This window comes from Phoenix dactylifera, chromosome 1 (genome assembly GCF_009389715.1).
Source record: "Phoenix dactylifera cultivar Barhee BC4 chromosome 1, palm_55x_up_171113_PBpolish2nd_filt_p, whole genome shotgun sequence".
Lineage (NCBI taxonomy): Eukaryota > Viridiplantae > Streptophyta > Magnoliopsida > Arecales > Arecaceae > Phoenix > Phoenix dactylifera.
The window spans coordinates 36,076,455-36,094,885 of NC_052392.1; the positions used below are offsets into that span (position 1 = coordinate 36,076,455).

The following is an 18,431-nucleotide window of genomic DNA, read 5'->3' on the forward strand; positions in this document are numbered from 1 at the left end:
AATAAAAAAATATTTCTAAATTTTGATAACTTAAAAGATAATTTTGAAAAAAAATTAATTTTCAACTAGCGGTAAATTAGCTTTTTGATGTTCTCTGTAATAATACTATTCTTTTATTTTTTTTGAAAATTTTAATTAAATAAAAATATTTTTTTAATTTTTTTTATTGACCATAATTTTTTTTTTTAAGGAACCAAACGCGTCTGAATGTTATTCAGTTGGGAAAGTTGGGAAATGTTTGCTTTCTGTGCTTCGTATTTTTTTGTTGGAAGAACGTCACAGCAAGCGCCATTATTTGTAGCGGTATTATCAAGGGGCGAAGGACCCGGGCAGCTCAAGCCCAATATTCTTTTTTTATGGAGCAAAACCAAATCGTCACCAAAAAAACTGTGGATTATGGCATTAAATAAGGATATGCTTATGGCACGTGCCGGATGCACGTGTTATTACGGGGTAGGTAGAATGTTGCGTGATTCGTAACATAAGAAAAATATCTAGATTATCTTTACAAAGTCTATTATGTTCTAGCCAACTTCATAAGCTTCTGGATAATTTCGTAAGTCTCTAGACATTTAGCTTTTATGGTCCGTTTTAACATATGGGATAAGTGAGGAAAATATGTGCCAAGTGTTTGATGAAATGCACCGTCATCACATTCACTATGCAAAAATGTTAAATTCCCAACTTTTGTTTGTCGACGCTAGCAAAAAGCGTCGGCAAAAAATGCTAGATCACAAAAAACTTTCGACGGTTGCTTGTAGCGTCTGAAGTGTCGTCGGAACCGTTTCCGACACTGGGCCTTCTTTGCCACCGCCGGACGTGGGGCAACTTAGACGTCGGACATGAAGCAGGAAGCGAGGTTCTCGAGGACGATGTCGTTGGAGGCGGCGAAGAAGGCGAGGACGGGAGAGGTGAAGTGGCGCTCGTCGGGGGTAAGGGTGTGGAGCCAATGAGGGAGGTCGGCGGAGAGGTCGACCTCCTCGGTGGTCCAGAAGGAGGCGAATTGGGAACATCAAGAGACGGTCAGGGGTCAGGGTGAGGAGCGGCTCCTCCAGCTCCTCAATGGCGCAGACAGGCATCGACGACATAGACGGAGATGAGATGAGACGGCATAGACGGAGATGAAGAAGAAAACCCAGAGATGGGGGTGTTTTTATAATTCGAGAAAGGGTATGTGGAGGGGACGTTTGGGCGTCGTCGGAAGCCAAATTCCCTCCTACCACTTTTCTGGCCCGTTGGATTCCGGCGAGGGAAGGAGAGAGATGTCAAGAAGGAGGCCCGTCGGATTCCAGCGAGGGAAGGAGAGAGATGTCAAGAAGGAGGCCCGTCGGATTCCGGCGAGGAAAGGAGAGAGATGTCAAAAAGGAGGCCACGGATAGACGGCCGTCGAGTTAGTCCCACATCGGCGGTCGATCGAAATAAAAGGAGAAAGAAAGGAAGCGACTCAGGAGCGAAAGATATGAGATAGCTCCTCTGTTGCCGACTCCGGCGTCTGCTCCGCGCTCTTCAAGGACGAGGACCCATGCATGCCCAAACTGCCGCCGCGTAGCTCGTCGCCAAGCTTGCCGCCAGCTATCCTGCCTGCCTCAACAGAAGATGGCCTACTACCCTTCGTAGACCGCGATATCGCTATATTCGGGCAGCTCCCCCACCGCCCAGGCCGCCGTCCCATAGCCGACGAGGTTGCCACGCTTGAGGGTGCGTCGGGAAGAATTTTAGAGATGCGTTTTAGCATCGGTAAAAGCCGAAAAAAGCATCGTTAAAATCATTAAAGCGTCGCTAAATTACCGACGCTAAAAAATGTCGGTAAAGTGTCGCTAGTTCTCGATGCTTTTGGAGGCGTCGGGAAAGATTTTTTTCCACTGTAGCATAGGCGGTGCTTTACCAACGCTTTGGGTAGCGTCGGGAACTTTTTTACCGACGCGTAAAAGTGTCGCTAATGGCCAAAAAAAATGTTGCTAATGCCCAATTTTCTTGTAGTGATTCTTCCTTGCCCAAGGCAATAACAGCCTTGTTGCATCTTCATGAAATGCTTAGATTATTAGCTCACAAAATTACCACAAGTCTTTAGCAGGCTCCCAACTTATTTCACTATTTGGTAGCCCCTTCCATTTCACTATATATTCATGACTTAGCGGTACACTAGCTTATGGAACCATATGGTCCGCCAGCCTGCACTTCGTCTCCATGACACAGTCAAGATTTCAAAAGGTGCTCTCCTTAACTCTATTTTGTAAATTAGAAATTAGAATGAAATGTTTTTGTAAAAATAACTAGATTTTCAATCCTCTCTTTGGACTCTCAGTCTGGTTACATTGTGGACTCATCAATGGAAATTATGCATTGGTATTTCGATTGTTCCCATACTTGATTATAGTGGACCTACTCTGCAGGATTTAAAGACCTAATCTATGGGGGTTAACTGCAAAGTAGTGGACCTACTTCGTAGGGATTAAATGCCTAGGCCCTGCCATAGGGATAACATGATTGTAGTCTCATAGATTTATGAGATGTTAAATATTGGCTTTAGAAAATAATTTATATATTGCTTAATAGAATTACATGTGAAATATTGATTTAGAAAATGATTTATTGTTTGTTAGAAATATTTGTGTAAGTGATAGATTGGTTTAGGAATCTGACTTATAATTGTTTTTGGAACTATACATGGAACATTAGTTTTGGAAAATAGATTGTATATTCATATTTGAAAATATTTGCATATGAAATATCAATTATAAAAATCCTAACTTCGCCAATAGTATTATTTTATCTTATTTAATAAATTATTTTGAAAAGTGATTGTAAGTTGCTTATTGGAAGCCTATGCATAAGAAATTTTGGTTTGGTAATGGCTTATAGATAAAATAATCAAATACAACTCTTTAGAATTAAATGTACAATTTTGATTATAGGAATTCTACAATTGTTAAAGAAGTTATTTTGTATCATATGTCCATAAATTATTTAAAGTCTATTTTGTTGTACTTGCTTGACCCGTTTTGGTCATGGTTGTTGGTAGCTTACTAAGTTTTTAAGCTTACCTTTCTTTCTATGCTTTAGAGCCCGAAGTTCGGAGATGATGTGTTGTGAATGGGATGATTCTAAATCTAGATGGAATGACCTTGCCACCATAGCTTTGTCTGAAACCTCTTAATATTGTGGTTTTGTAAAATTTATTGAAACTTAAAAGATTTGAATTGTTCTACATATTCATGTGTAAATTTTCTTAATGTGTTTTAGATTTATTTACGTTTTGTGTTTGTCATCTTGCATGCTCCTAGGACTCAGCTCTTCGACATGCAACGGATTGCTTTTAGGTCGGGGTTGGACGTGCTCCTTGGATGACCTACGTGTGTGTAGCAGGTTGCCACGTCGGTGCATGCTTTTGGATTGGAGGTGCGACGTTCGTAATATGCAAAAGCTTATAAGAATGATTCTAAATACTTGGTATCATATTTGGCATATTATAATGCAGTTATTATGCCCTAATCTTAAATGACAACATCAACTTCATACCATGGAAATTCTATTGGCTAACATAGAGAGATCCAAAATTAACCCATCAGCACTTGCAATAATCAGGACTGATCACCAATACTGTCTTCAAAGGCCCAACCAGTCCTGCTGCATATCCTCTTAAACTTTCTAATCAAACGCAGCCATGGGATGACTGCCATCAGAGCAGCTCGAGTGGAGGTGCTCAAGTGGAGGTCCCTTCGTCCATTCACTTCTTGGGCAAGCATGGAACCTACAACCGCCGAGGTGGTAGCCTGGTGGTACTGGGCGGGGATTCTAACCTCATGGTCCCAAGTTCGAGTCGTTACGGCGACGATTAAAATGTAGCTTCGGCCACTGCTTGGACATGAGGTATAGGACTGCTCTTGGACCGCTAGTAGCCGGGATGGTACCAGGTATGACGTACTCACACTTGGGACTCGAGCCAGAGCCCAGAGGGGTAGCTGAGCCGGGTCCATGGGTGGGGAAGGCATGAGTAAAATCGGTCGGGGTGCCCAACACACGGCCATTTCTGTCCGCATCGAACAATCTTCTGGCGGGGCGGGGGCTGCTATGCAGGAATGGGCTTGTCCCTTCTTCCCCCCTACCCCTTTTCTTTAGCAAAAAAAAAAAGAAAAAAAAGAAAAAAAAAAGGCATGGAACCTACTAGAAGAACAAATGAAATTATCTCCCAGCGATGGGGACGAGACCAGCCTATCCAAACGGACTCGACAAGAGCCAACTCAAACGAGAGTTGGGATAAGGCCTCCGTCTTTCTCTCTCTGTCACTCTCTCACTTCTCTCGACCGCAAACTCGCTCTCAGCCATGACGGCGATCTCCACGGCTTTGGCGACCTCCTTCTTCGGTCTTGCGAGGCGGCAGGTGGCCGCGGCCCCGGCCCATCGCCGCCAAGCCCCGCTCCTCCCCCTCCCCTACCGTGGGAAGCCCGCTGCCGTCTCCGCTCGCTCCTATACCATCGTGGCCAAGCGAACCGGCGGAATCGGGTTCGGACGGCTCAGGGTTTCGCGGAGGTCGGGTTCGTGCGCCCGCCGGTTCGTTGCGTCCGCCGCCACGGCGGAGGAGGGCTCCGACGTTCTGACGAAGATTCCACCGGACGAACGCATTCCAGCCACCATCATCACTGGGTTCCTCGGTTCTGGGAAGGTAAAAACCCTAATCAAATTCTTGTTTCTGTGATAAATATCCAATTCTCTCCCATGTCTATTTTGTGATAAAAAAGAGTGCATCTTGGATTGATTTCCGATCGCTTTTTGCTGCTGTTGTCGGTAAAAGTTTTTTTTTGACCAAAGAGGGACTTGGCTTTCCTGGTTCCTTGTCCCCCCCCGTGCTTTTGGAATCTTAAGTCATGATTTCTATTCTTTTCCAATGCAGAGAAATTTTGTTTTGTTTGTGATTATAGAAGAGGAGTTGTTGTCACTTTCCCAACTCTCTTGTTCTATTATCATTTAAATGTTGTATGCCTTTTTTTTGATTTGTGACATAAAAGAGTGGCATCTTGAACTGGTATCTAATCACTTTTAATTGAGTTGTTTCTAAAAGTTTGATTATTTGATCAAAGAGAGGCCTTACCCCAATACTTACTGGTCTTGGAATCGTTGTACTTGTCCTTCTTAATGCAACAAAATTGCGTCTTATTTATACTTTCTAATCGCAAAAGAGGTGTTCTTATAAATTTGACGCCATGTTCAAGTTGGGAGGCGGTGCTCGGTCAATGCATTTTGTTAACTTTGTCATGCATTTCCCTTCTTGGTCACGAGTTTGATCTGTCTCCATTTGCCCATTAAACCCTAGTAGAAAGAAATAATCCACTGGTTTGTGTTTTGTTCTCCTCCATTCTTTAGACTATTGCAAATTTCCGCAATATCTTGAGTTTCGTTTAATTATTTCTGCAAGAATCTGTGAACAAAAGGTTTTTTTTTTTTTGGTCGAGGTGGCAATTTTAATCATATTTTATGTGGGTTGCGTCCTAGTAATATTGCTTCTGTCATCTCTACCCGAAAGTTCATCTTTGAGTTAATCTTCCTTCTTCTAACCATGGATATTTCACTAATTCTGAAGAAATCGTATGTTGATAGAGCACTTATCATGTATAAGAGTATATTTGCAATTTCTTTCCCCTTTTTCTTTAACCCAGTTACTTTGCATTCTATTACTGCTTCACAAAATTCGAAGCCAACAAAGCTATTTCTTCCGTAAGTTATGTCACCGAACTTTTGAATCCAGTCATAAGGAAATTTTGTGCAGGCTATAAAGCTTAATATTCTGTAGTGGCTGAAAGGACTTCATGTAAGTTGCAGTAAATCTAACATTTCAACAAGCCATAGACAGTTCCAGTCCAGTTAGATCCATTCACTTAAAAATTTGTATGAGCTTAGAATTTATTAGGATTTTTGTTTTGGATATTTCATTTAGACGGACATGGAATTAACATCTGAAGATTGGGAAAGAAGTTTATAGATCCAATGGCTTACCATGCCCTCTACCTCAAATGAACTTTGCACCTTAACCTATCCATGTTGACCTTGAAGAACATATGGAATAACTTGCCCTTTTCTGTTATCAGCTCAATAAGTAAGAACATGAAAATTTCAATTTACACAAGTGCCATCACAAGATATGGATGGAATGGCAACAAAAAAAGGCGTTTTGAATTGCATCTTTTCAACTTGACAACTGTTGGAGTCTGACATGTTTCCACTTCTATCAGACATTCATGATGCTCCTAATAAGATATGGATGTTTTACTTTTATGTTTCCTTCCACTTTAAACACCTTTTGTTGGTTTGGTTTCCTTTTTAGTTTCACAATAATCGAAGATGTAATACATCTACTTGATGCTTGGCTTTCAAGTTTGGGCGTTAAAGCAGATCTATCAGTTGTTTAGCTATTTTCTGAGAGCATAATCATATTATCCATTTGTCCATAGAAGTTGACTATCATGTTATTGTTGTTAATACTTCACAGTTCACACAACTGAAAAATCTTCCTTGACCCCATGTAGTTCTTATACTCATCAAAAATCAGTTCATAAAATTAACTAAGAAATCTTTCTTGTTACATGTACAGTGAAAACTATGTCTAAGCTGAGCGTTCATCTTATTACTCGTTGTAATTTTGCCTTGAGTTACACATATACTTGATTACTTGCTTCATGTTGCTGCTTTCGCCACATATGTTGCCCCTTAATATTTAGTATAAATCAATCCTTTCATCCTTCATGCATCAAGTACCATTTAGAGGGAGGATAGACTTCTTTTTCCTCCAAAAGAGTTACTTTTTCATTTAAACTATACCTTGATCTGATTTGATTAGTTGATTTTGTTGTGGAATGTGAATATTCATTAATCAACATATGCAGATATAGATATAGTAGATATTGCTACCTCTAATATTTTGTAGCTAACCAATTTATAATAAGCTTTAGATCATCATGCCAAGTGGCGACCACTTATCATAATTATCAATATTTGATGTTTTCTATTGTTACACAACTTATATAATTTAATTTGAATTTTTAACATTTTTGGTTTGGACATGTTTCATATTGACAGACAACTTTGCTAAACCATATATTGACTGCTGACCATGGAAAACGCATAGCAGTTATTGAGAATGAGGTATGAATATATGAATTTCTGCCACTCAATTAATAATTTTTATGCATTTTACTATGTAAATTGATATGACTGCATTTGCACTTCTGATTTCTTCTATGCTTCCCTGAGAACAATATATGTAATAATTGCATGAGTTTCTTCTGGAAAAATATTCTTACTACATGCAAGCTGTATTTGCACTTTCTTCATCAACATATTAGTTCTTGTCAGTGGATCTGTTTTCATTTTGTTTCATACTTAATTAACCAATTTAAATCTACAACGTTTTATTTCAGTTTGTAAGTTCTTCCTGCAGGCCCATACACATTTATTTCTATTAAGAGAGTGAAAGTATGCTTTTCTATCCATATGTTGAATCTTTATATTATATTGCAGTGATTCTCAAGATAATACATGGTATATATCATCTATACCACATTATATTAACATATTTCATTTCTGTACTTCACAATTATGGTTTCACCAGGCGTCTTGTATAATTGGAACTTAACCTCCTTTCCTAAACCAAGATATTTTATAAGGCCTCTTCCCACACCCCCCCCCTCCCTCCCTCCCTCTCTCTTTGATTGCATTCTAACTTCATTTTACTAGTCCTTTTTGGCACTCATATGTTCAAAAACTTTTGACCGGTCAACATCAAGCATTTAAATCACAAGGTGTCTAAAATTTGAAAGATGTCGCCGCAAAGCTGATCATCATTGCCTTGGCTTTTTGGTTCTCCAAGATTTGCCTGATAAAAATCCAGCTGATTATTGATATGAAATCATATTTTGTGTTATACCATTTTGTTTTTATGTCACTACATTATGCTTATATGCCTGCATCATGTTTCTTATAATTGTACATAGCATGCTGAAACATTTGACAGATAAAATAATCTCAGCTAAAAGACTGAGGTCTGACAGATGATTACATTATTCAATTTTTTTTCTCTCCCTAAATTTAAGGCTGTTGCTTCTACAGTTTGGGGAAGTTGATATTGATGGTTCCCTGGTTGCTGCTAAAACTACTGGAGCTGAGGATATAGTTATGCTCAATAATGGTTGTCTTTGCTGCACTGTGAGGGGCGATCTTGTCCGAATGATTAGTGAATTAGTTGAAAAGAAGAAAGGAAAATTTGATCATATTGTAATAGAGACTACAGGTAGGGGATTTATGTATTTTCTTTCTGAAGTTATTTAATTTAGATTGCAATAAAACATTACTTGTTTGGAAGGCATCAAAATTTAAATCTCACATCATTGACATCTGTGTCTTTTGTTTTTCCCCCCCCCCCCCTTCTTTTTACTGATTGCATTCATGCATAATTTATTTGGTTGTGTCATGTTAATTTGGTAACGAGCCATAATTTTATGAATAGAACAAGGAAGATGCAATATTGGAAGTACTTGAAATTTAATTTGATTGTCCATAGCAGATATATATATATGTTTAAGTTGCAACATCTGTCTTTGACCATGACCATGTACTTCATCATCATGGTGCAATGTTTTGCATCTTTCGTGGTGAACACTTAATGCCAGTGCTCCTTTTGTTTTGCTTTATATTTTTCCCTTCTTTTTGATTGGTTTTGGGCAACCTTGTTACCTGCAAGATCAGAAGAAATGTGAGGATTTAAATAACAAAATTATCCTTAAGTTAGAATCAACTGATCTTGCCTCCTTTCCCTTAGTATTAGCCTGCTTTGGTTAAAAAGAAACATTTGAATTTGAGAAGCAGGTAAGTTCTAGTTGTATGCAATATGCATATCTGCAGGTTCAACATTTTCAATGATTGCATTACTTCTGATGTCAAGAGTATTTAAGCCAGTTGGATAAGTGGAGGTCTGTCTCTAAAGCATTATGCTGTTGTTTTATGCCATTATTACATCAGACAATTGGAAACATTTATAAGATCAGTAGAGATGATGCCAAGGTGGATGCATTGGTAAAACTAAGAGCATAGAGATTCAAGTGAATTTGTGCTCGACTTACATGCACATGTTGGGAAATAGTGCCTGCACATTCCATGTACCATTCAAATCCCCTCATGTACGGGTCCCACCTGGTCCATCATGTTGTATCTACTCGAGAGGAAGTTTGTATGGGTATACAGTGCATGAAGATGCTATTTGCCTACGGATGTATATATGAAGAACACCTCATGAAGATTATAAATAACACAGAACAAGAGGATATAAGCTGTCCTAGATAGTTTGTAGTCTTGAACATGGTCAATGTAAGGCAGGGACAGGCCCGGTCGGGTTAGAAGTCAATTTCGGTTTGAAAATTTAGAAAAGAAGAGAGTTTGAAGATGTTCTAGATGTATGTGGAGTAAATTTGGGTTCACCTTTCAATTGGATGGACTGGTCTTGGATGATAGCTGATAGAGAAGTAGGATTGTTTGCAATCATATTTAAATCAAAATAGAAACAAGAAGCGAAGTATAGAATATTTCTTTTCAAAATAACTGTCAGCTAATCGTTGACATTTATACTTTTGCTTTTGCACAATGTCCATTAGATTCAAAGTTTTCCAGTCTTGATGCCAAGCCCTGTACTGGTAGCTTATAGGTAAGGGTTAGGCCTGTACAGTACACCCCCTGTACCAGTACATGGCATGTTGTTGGAAATGAGGGAGTACCTGTACCATGTGTTGGTACTTTATTGAGCCCCTATACTGTGCCAGTACCTTATTGGGTTGCTATTATGTACCTAGCATCTGGTGATACGAGTCAATACAGAAATCCTTGATTAGATCCTTTGCAAATTGAAGTCCTTGAGGGCTCCAAGTCTCCAATCATCCTGTTTGAGAGCTGGAAAGAGAAGACACCTTTTCTATATTTTTTTAAAATCCAGACAGGACGCCTGTTGACTGCAGTTAAATAGGTTGTAGTCTTAGTCATCTCAGCTGAACAGTAATGAAACATATCTTTAGTACCATATCCATAATAGAATTCCTGTATGAAGAATATAACCATTGGTATACGGCTGCTTATCTCTTGCACAGCCAATGACAAATATATAGAATGGAAGACCTGGAAGACCTCCAAAACCTAACAGTAGAGATGTTGATCTACTTTATTCATAACCTATGAAAATCTGTCTAAATGTAAAGCTGATTTAGTTTTCTTTTTTGGTCCCTTTTGACATATTGATTGGGGTTAAGTAAAATCTTGATATCTAATTATGCCTTACACTGAGTATAGATATTCCGGTCTAAACCAACATGCTCCATCCACTCAAAGATTATTCTACTTGTGCAGCCTGATTGAGATCCATAAAGCTGATTCCAAGTTAGTAATACAAGAGTATTTTGTGTATAATTCCTAATGAGAATTACTATCTGTTTGGACAAGTGTTTTCTCCTCAACTAATTGTAGTAATATTTGGTTGCCTCATGTTATTTATTGTACTTCAGAGCTTCTAAATATCTGCACTCACATGTTCTGTTTAAGTTCTTTTGCAGGGTTAGCCAATCCAGCGCCTATTATTCAGACATTTTATGCAGAGGATAAGATTTTCAATGATGTCAAACTGGATGGCGTTGTTACTTTGGTTGATGCAAAGCATGCAGGCTTTCATTTGGATGAGGTAAAGCCCAAAGGTGTGGTGAATGAGGCTGTTGAGCAGATTGCATATGCTGACAGAATTATAGTGAACAAGGTATAACTGATTGCCAAGTACTTAGTACTAGATGAACTTAGTCTTGGGTGCTTTAGTGGGTTTGTTTGCCTCTTTAACTTTTAACTGTTCATGCTGAACATGCATGCCTGCCTTTTGTCATACTTAAGTTACCAACTATAAAATGTCACCTACAATAGTTAGATGTGGATGTTGTAGTAGGCTGGAGAAAAGTTGATCATTCAACAAAACTCTTGTCCACATAGTATATATATCACATCTAAAATAAACTAAAATTTGAACATATGCTTATGAATGTTGCAACTTATTTTCTAGATAAATGTTGATGCCAAATCAATGAATGCTTATCTTAGAATTTTGTGAACATTTTCAAAATAAACACATTGAAAAAGTTTCTCCTGTAGTGAAGTATGCCTGGTACATGGCTTGCATGAGTTAGCACATTCAGCAAAGTGACTAAAGGACATACCACTGTCTAGAAACCCAGATGGGTTGACCCTCCCGACCTGCCACCTATTATAGATCAGGGCACAGAAAAACCAAAAATATTAAAATTCTGTTGACTTGGACAGTTGAACCATTGGTCCTACCTGGTTCAAATCGGTGTCAACTCGCCTAGGTCAAGCTGGATGATGGGAAAAAGAGAGAAATTTAAGAATAAGTAATCTCTCTAGAAGCCCTCTTCTTCTCTCACAATCTATGGTATACACATCAATAGTGCCAATGAAGAAGGCATGGCCAAATTCAGTGGAGGTGAGGCCGGCCAGATTTGGAATGGTCGTATCACTAGGAAGGCAGGCAGGTAGATCGATAAGGGGAGTGGAAGTAGTGCAGCCGGATCAGAGGGAAGGAGATGGCATAGCCAGATCGGATGGGAGCAGAAGTGGTGTGGCTAGATCGGGAGCAGAGGCCACGAGGCCTAATCAAGAAGGAATGAAGGCAACATTGTCATGGAAGAGGCTCTCATCCTTCTAGGTTTAGGTGGCATGATCAGATCTGGGGAGAGGGAGGGGTAAGAGAGAGCTAGAGAGGGAGAGACCTTGATGGTAGAGGAGAGAGTAATATGGATTAAAACCAAAGACTTTGGGAGAGGAGAAGTACTACATGGTGAGTCCTAAACAAAGGCATACTTTAGGTGGCCGGTTTGACCCCATGACCTGGCCACAGTAATGGGTCGTTCAGAGTCAACGTGTTCCAAACATTGAGACACATTTATACATTTATTATGCCTACGGTATACAGAAGAGTTAAAGAATTGTTATATTTGAAATCATAGTTGAACTTAGTGCTTTTGTTTCCATATTTTATCTTAAATAAAAGATGCATAATGAAGGTTTTGTATTTTCTCTCACAAATTGACATTATATGATCAAAAAACTTAAAGAGGCATGAAATGGTACATATTAACCATAGTTTGTAAGAATAATAAAATGCTTATGCAGTATTAGTTGAATCATCACCAAAATGAGGGCAAAATGACCACCTTGGTTGGTTGAGAAATTTGATAAAGACTAGATTAAATACCAAAATGAGTACAAGATTAAATACTAAAATGAGTACAAAGCCATTTTGATTGGAAACAATTGAGGGGAGTTTCAGGAAAATGAAGAGTAATTACTTCTATATTTGTATGGCATTTCCATTTCTCACCTTTGCGATTACTAATCTAAATAAGTATGCACATGCTTGAACTGGTAAAGTAGAACCTTGTACTGTGTACATGAGCATATTATGATAAACTACATGATAAGATTTTTATGACCTACTGCTATGACCTTATCATAGCACTTCCTTTTTTTTTTTGAAAAAAAACTAAGGGCCCAAGTTTATGTCAGTCTTTTAAGTAAAGTATTAATTGGAGTCAGTCTGTAATTGGAGTCAGTCTGTAAGTTGTAAACTAAGGGCCCAGCTCATTCTGATTCTTATGTATGTTACTTAAGATTTGTAATAAATAAATTGTTTTTAACAATTGAGTGAGTCTTATTTGCTATTCTGATTTTTTAATAAGGTCCATTTGAAGTTTTCCCTAAGTGATGCAAACATTTGGGAGAGGGACTGATGGTTTTCTCTCCTTGCTTGTAGACTGATCTTGTAGGTGATTCTGAGATCTCTTCACTGATCCAGCGGATAAAGGTTAGAATTAAAGCTTGCATTACCTTATTATTTTTTTGAGACCTGTACAAATTCATGATATTACTTTCCTTTTCTGATGAATACAGAATATGAATCGCATGGCTCATTTAAAGCGAGCAGAGTATGGACAAGTTGATTTGGATTATGTTCTTGGGATTGGAGGCTTTGATTTGGAGAGGTTCTCTTACTTTCCAGTTTCTTCCTCCCAATGCTTTACTATTTAGTTGTAATGATAATGGTTCTCATGATATTGCTTGTTATACTAAAGGTATAGCTACTTAATTTGATCACCATAATCCATGATTTATAATCAAACTTTTCACTTCTCTTTATGCTTGTATTGCAATTGACCAGGATCGCTTGTTTGCATTTTGGTCTCAACTACATATCTAGTTTACTGCCTGAGATATTGTATTTTTATTTTTGTTGTGATGTTGCTATTACTTCTGCTTCTGAAAATCGAACATTTTTGACCTGTTTAATCTTTTTCAGTATAGATGTTTATTTCTTTGACTGAAAATATGAAATTCCAAAACAAAATTATTAAAGTTTTATTTGAGGAAAATGAAATGTCGTTTCCCTTTTGAGCAGTTAGTTTGGAAATTTGAAACACCATTTTAATTGAATCATTGCATCCTATATTCTTTCGCAAGATCAAAAGGTATTCATAGTCTGCATGATCTAGTTGCAGATTGTATTTAAACTTATTATGTTTTATTCCACTTCTTGGTTTTGCTAAATAATGCTTTATTGTATGGTTCTCCTTCTTTATGTTCTTACTTTGACTTTCAATCTTTCCTTCCCAGGATTGAGAGTGTTGTTAATCCTGAAGCTTCAGGCGAAGACCACTCAAAGCATGATCATGATCACCATCATGACCATCATCATCATGATGACCATGACCATAAACATGGTGAGTCTTATCTTAGTGTTACAAGCAAAATCAGTCTTCTTTCCATGTGTTTATTTTACAAAAATATATTTGATCGCTGACTCATGACATATTAGCACAATAACACATTTTAGCAATCAGAAACTTTGTTATTTGTGGTGTCAAAACTTTTGGGTTGTTTGGTCTATGGATCTTTTTGCCCACGCAATTGTTCAGCAATTCATAGTTGTAATCTGATGATGTATCATCGCACAAGAATAATAAGAGCCAGATTTATCTTTTCTCATCTTTCCTTTTCTCCTCTGTACTAATGACTGAAACTGTTCACCCACACCGTTATGTCTGTCAAGATGAAAAAGACCACAGCATTATTACCCCTTTGGCTGTTACTGTGTCATGACACAATTATGATCATGACCGCAATCAGAACAAGCTTGACTATTAACAAGGCCTTGCTAGTATCTTCTTACATATGCTAATGAGGTGATTCTTTATCAGACATTATATAAACTGCAAGAAACAGCATGTTCTCAACTTTTGGCTGTGTCTGCCTTTATCCCAACATTTGGATTTTATACTTAGTGCTAAATCATCGCTAGTTTCAATACAATTATTTTGTTTGCATTCAAGAATTGTTCTTCATTACTTCTGAATATGCATCGTAGTAACCTTACGATTCCTCAGTTCTGTAACCATTTCAGTTAACAAGTCAGTGGCTCACCCATTTGTCGCTGAATCCTTTTTATTATCTTCTTGGTCTCTTAATGACCGTGGTGAGTGCTTAACTATCATGTGCTTGTGGTATGAAGGTAGGCTGTCTAGAAAGTTCCCTAACCAAAGGTTTCCTTCTCGAACAACCAGTCCCATATGCTGCCTAATTCCCCTCTCTTATAGACAAAAGAAACCTTCATATCCAACCTATCACCAAGCATTAGCAGAAAGCAAAGAATGGCAGGAATATTCCTGTTACATCTTTAAGCTTCATGGAGCCCCTCATTGATAACCTATATCTGTCCATAGTTTTGCCCCCTTCAACTATGAAACTACAACCTGAATGCCTTCCCAGGTTATTCAAAGTCAGCAACAGATATTGGTTGAAGCCACAACTGGGTTCCTCTGAGCTAGCCCTAACTCCAAATCCAGCATTGACTCTTCTGCTTTGCCTCTGAAGAATGCCATCAAAGTCCAGTTTATACTAGGTCTTTTGAAGGTATCTGTTTCAATGGGTACAAGTAATGCCAAACTTTTGGCACTGCTCTTGAAGCATATAAAGAATTCCTTTGCAAGAATGAAGGTGTTACCTCTAACTGCTGATTCAATATGCTGATACTGATAAGGCCATTTTTCTAACATGTCATTAGTATTTATGCAAATACCAATTCCATTACTTGAGAAATGATCCAAGTTGTTTTCTGCAGAGCATCATGCTGATTCCCATTCTCATGATCATAGCCATGACCCTGGTGTTTCTTCTGTAAGCATCGTTTGTGAAGGGAGCCTGGATCTTGAAAAGGTCTGCTTCTAGTTGCTCTTTATATAGTTCCTTACTTTTTCTTCCTAAACTTTAGATAAAGAAATGCGCATTCTTTCCGTAAGAACTTTTAGCTTGTTCTTTTAACTTTTAATCTATATGGTCGGCCACTTATGTCACTGCACTGCATCTATTACAGGCCAATATGTGGTTAGGAACATTGTTGATGGAACGGAGTGATGACATATATCGGATGAAAGGCCTTTTATCTGTTGATGGCATGCCCGAGAGGTTTGTCTTTCAGGTTTGTACCATATTCCCCAGATTATCATGTTTTCTATCATAATGTCTACTTTTTGTTGCTGAGATGTTGAAATGTAAGATAATCAAATTTGATTTGAATTATAGCAGAATTCTCTGTTACTTTGCTTTGAATCTTTGTATGTTACATTTCCCCTTGTTCTGGACTTCCATTTTAGCAAGAAATATACAGGCTTTTCAATTGTTAATAATATAAATTGAACAGTCTTGTTGCTTAACATAGTGTATTGTTTGGTAGATGATGATATGCAGTTATGTGTTGCTTTTGTGCAATACGTATATGGAAAATAAAGGGTGGATGGCTATATATTGGTGCCTGTGGAACCAACAATTAGTACATATTGAACAGTGCAACATATAATGTTGCATAATTATATTATGTTCGTAGTCTCACAATTTCTCTATGCTTTGGAAGCACATATCCACTCTAGCAACATTACTCTCACTTGTAGTGGAAATGCTCTACTTTATAGTAATTACAGATAACAAGATTTACTGTATCTTTTTAGAGGAAATCAATCCTATCTATTTTCCAACAAGGAATGCATCTACTATGCTGTATTTTTTGTAAGACTTACACTTCAAGTGCTAATGCTATACTTGAAATTTAGCATTCTCCCTTGTTTTGATCTTAGTGGTTAATCTTCTAGCAGTCACCCTCATTTGATCTTATTGGTTAATCCATGTTATACCATGAGGGACATATCACGTCAGGACCAAGGTTTGCAGTACTCGTGCATAATGTCCTATGTCGGATGTACCATACCACACCAACACCAAACCGATACTCGGTACCTCCCTGCCGCGTGTGGTCCGCAGAACACACTACATACCACGTGTATCGACATAGTACCAGCATGGTACCGGTACAGACATCCCATACCAAGATTGTGAACCTTAGTTAGGATATTGGTTCTCAAACTAGGCCTCTTCATTATATCTTTTTGTACCTACTTTTCAACTGAGATAAACCAAGATCTCGGTTCACTTTGGTACCAGCTATCCAACAAGATTGCTGATATTTGAGTTTTAAGAACCTTGTTTGGCTTTGTTCTTCTCTTACTCATTAATTGTCCTGATCCTTATGCTTTGGTAGATATCCAGGTAGAGGATTTTGCCTGTATGTCTGGACCTTTCCTTCATATAAACTCCTTGATTGGCATTAGAACAAGATCTTTAGAAACTAAAATCTGCATTGTTGTTCCCATTCAAACTATTTTCAAGGGCTTTTTGGTTATAACAGTCTGCATTTTATGGTCCCTTGGTGAAGATATAGTTAATTTTATTTGTAAACTTCATTACTGAATGCAAGGGTAGCCAATTGTCCAAAGGAATCCATTGATTCAAATAGTGATTGTCTGTTTCCATTTAATGTTGGTATATTCTTTTGTTTTTTTATGTGCCACCTTATTTTTGTCTTTCTCCAAGATATAACTGGTTACTTATTGAAAGTCGTCCTTTTTTTCCTTGAAGTAATTTTCCCTAAATACTCCAACTTAAGCTGTGGCTTTTAAGCAATGTGCAGTTTTATATTAGCATGTGGAGCAGAGCGGCAAAAATTATCTTATTAACCTTATGGAAGGTCTTGTTGCATGTCAAATGCAAGAAGTTTGGCCTCTGAAGTATTTGATTATTGTTTTTGAAGCAATATAATCTCTCCATTCTGTATGATTTACATGTCTCATGAATTACTTTGCACAAATTAGGCATACTTGCCATCTGCTGAAGTTTTCTTTACTAATAACCATCTATATATGCTGCAATGATTTCCCAAGTACATGTCAAATACAAACGCTTGCCCTTTTTGATATTTGGTTGTTGTTTTTTGAGCAATATAGCCTTTCCATGCTTTATGATTTTCATGTCATGCAATTTACTTTGCGTGAATTAGGTATACTTGCTGTCTGCTGAAGTTTTCTTTACTACAGAAACCTATATTTTCTGCAATTGTTTGTAGTTCTACTTATCTTCTTACAAATGGATGACTTATCATTATTTTCATTTCTAATTTCTTTGTTTTTTAAATTTTTTAATTTGGCCAGGGAGTTCATGACATTTTCCAGGGATCCCCTGATAGATCATGGGGCCCTGAAGAACCTAGGATCAACAAAATTGTATTTATAGGCAAGAATCTAAATGCTCAGGAGCTAGAGAAAGGCTTCAAGGCTTGCTTGTTGTGATGATGGCATCTTGAGAGCTCCAGTCACTGCCTTTATCTTATTTCCTTTTTAAGGATTGTCATCTATCGGCGCTGATCTTCCGATTTGTGTGCCAGGGCGAGCTACAAAGAAGGAATGCTGGTGCACTTAGGAGACGAATAGGTTTTTTCTTTTTTTTTTCAGTCTCCTGTTTTGGATCTTTCTTGTGAAAAAAATTATAATGTATGATACTGGATAATGGATATAAAATGCCTTGTTCCTATGTAATGCTGATTTTGTTAATGACACACAGATTGTGAAAACCTTTATTATCAGATTATGAGATATTCCATACTTAATACTTGTCTTATCTATTTTTTTGTTTCCGTAATCAATTGGCATTGACAAGCTGATATATTATTCCTGCTGGCTTTGTGCAATTTGGCATGTTAACAGATGGAGCACAGAAGCTCATAAGCATTGACTTATCTCTGATGTTGATGTGGATGTCATTTTTAAGTGTGATTAGGAGCTAAGTGGGCTGCATCAACCCTCTGGAATTTTGATAATATGTAGTATGGTAGAATGAAGTTCAATATTGGTTCAACTGCTCGTAATCTTTGTTATCTTTCTCACCCTTGTGTTCATTCTTGTGCATTTCTCTGTACACGTTTGCAGCTTGAATGTATTTGTAGATTGAAGCAATCTCAAGCTTGT

The 18,431-nt window shown here is 37.8% G+C and overlaps 1 protein-coding gene across 1 annotated transcript; it reads left to right on the forward strand.

Moving 5' to 3' along the window:
* Positions 1-4,219: 4,219 nt before the first annotated feature.
* On the forward strand, positions 4,220-18,084 carry LOC103715886 (P-loop guanosine triphosphatase YjiA-like). The gene is made up of 10 exons (XM_008803670.4): positions 4,220-4,663; positions 7,072-7,137; positions 8,101-8,281; positions 10,584-10,780; positions 12,842-12,892; positions 12,979-13,070; positions 13,699-13,805; positions 15,203-15,297; positions 15,455-15,559; positions 17,619-18,084. The coding sequence occupies exons 1-10, from the start codon at positions 4,325-4,327 to the stop codon at positions 17,754-17,756; spliced, it is 1,371 nt and encodes a 456-aa protein (XP_008801892.2). The 5' UTR covers positions 4,220-4,324; the 3' UTR covers positions 17,757-18,084.
* Positions 18,085-18,431: the final 347 nt, after the last annotated feature.

Coding starts and splice junctions, on each gene's coding strand:
- LOC103715886 (XM_008803670.4), top strand. CDS start 4,325: ATGACGGCGATCTCCACGGCTTTGGCGACCTCCTTCTTCGGTCTTGCG. Junction 12,893..12,978: donor CACTGATCCAGCGGATAAAG/GTTAGAATTAAA, acceptor TGATGAATACAG/AATATGAATCGCATGGCTCA. Junction 13,071..13,698: donor GGAGGCTTTGATTTGGAGAG/GTTCTCTTACTT, acceptor TTTCCTTCCCAG/GATTGAGAGTGTTGTTAATC.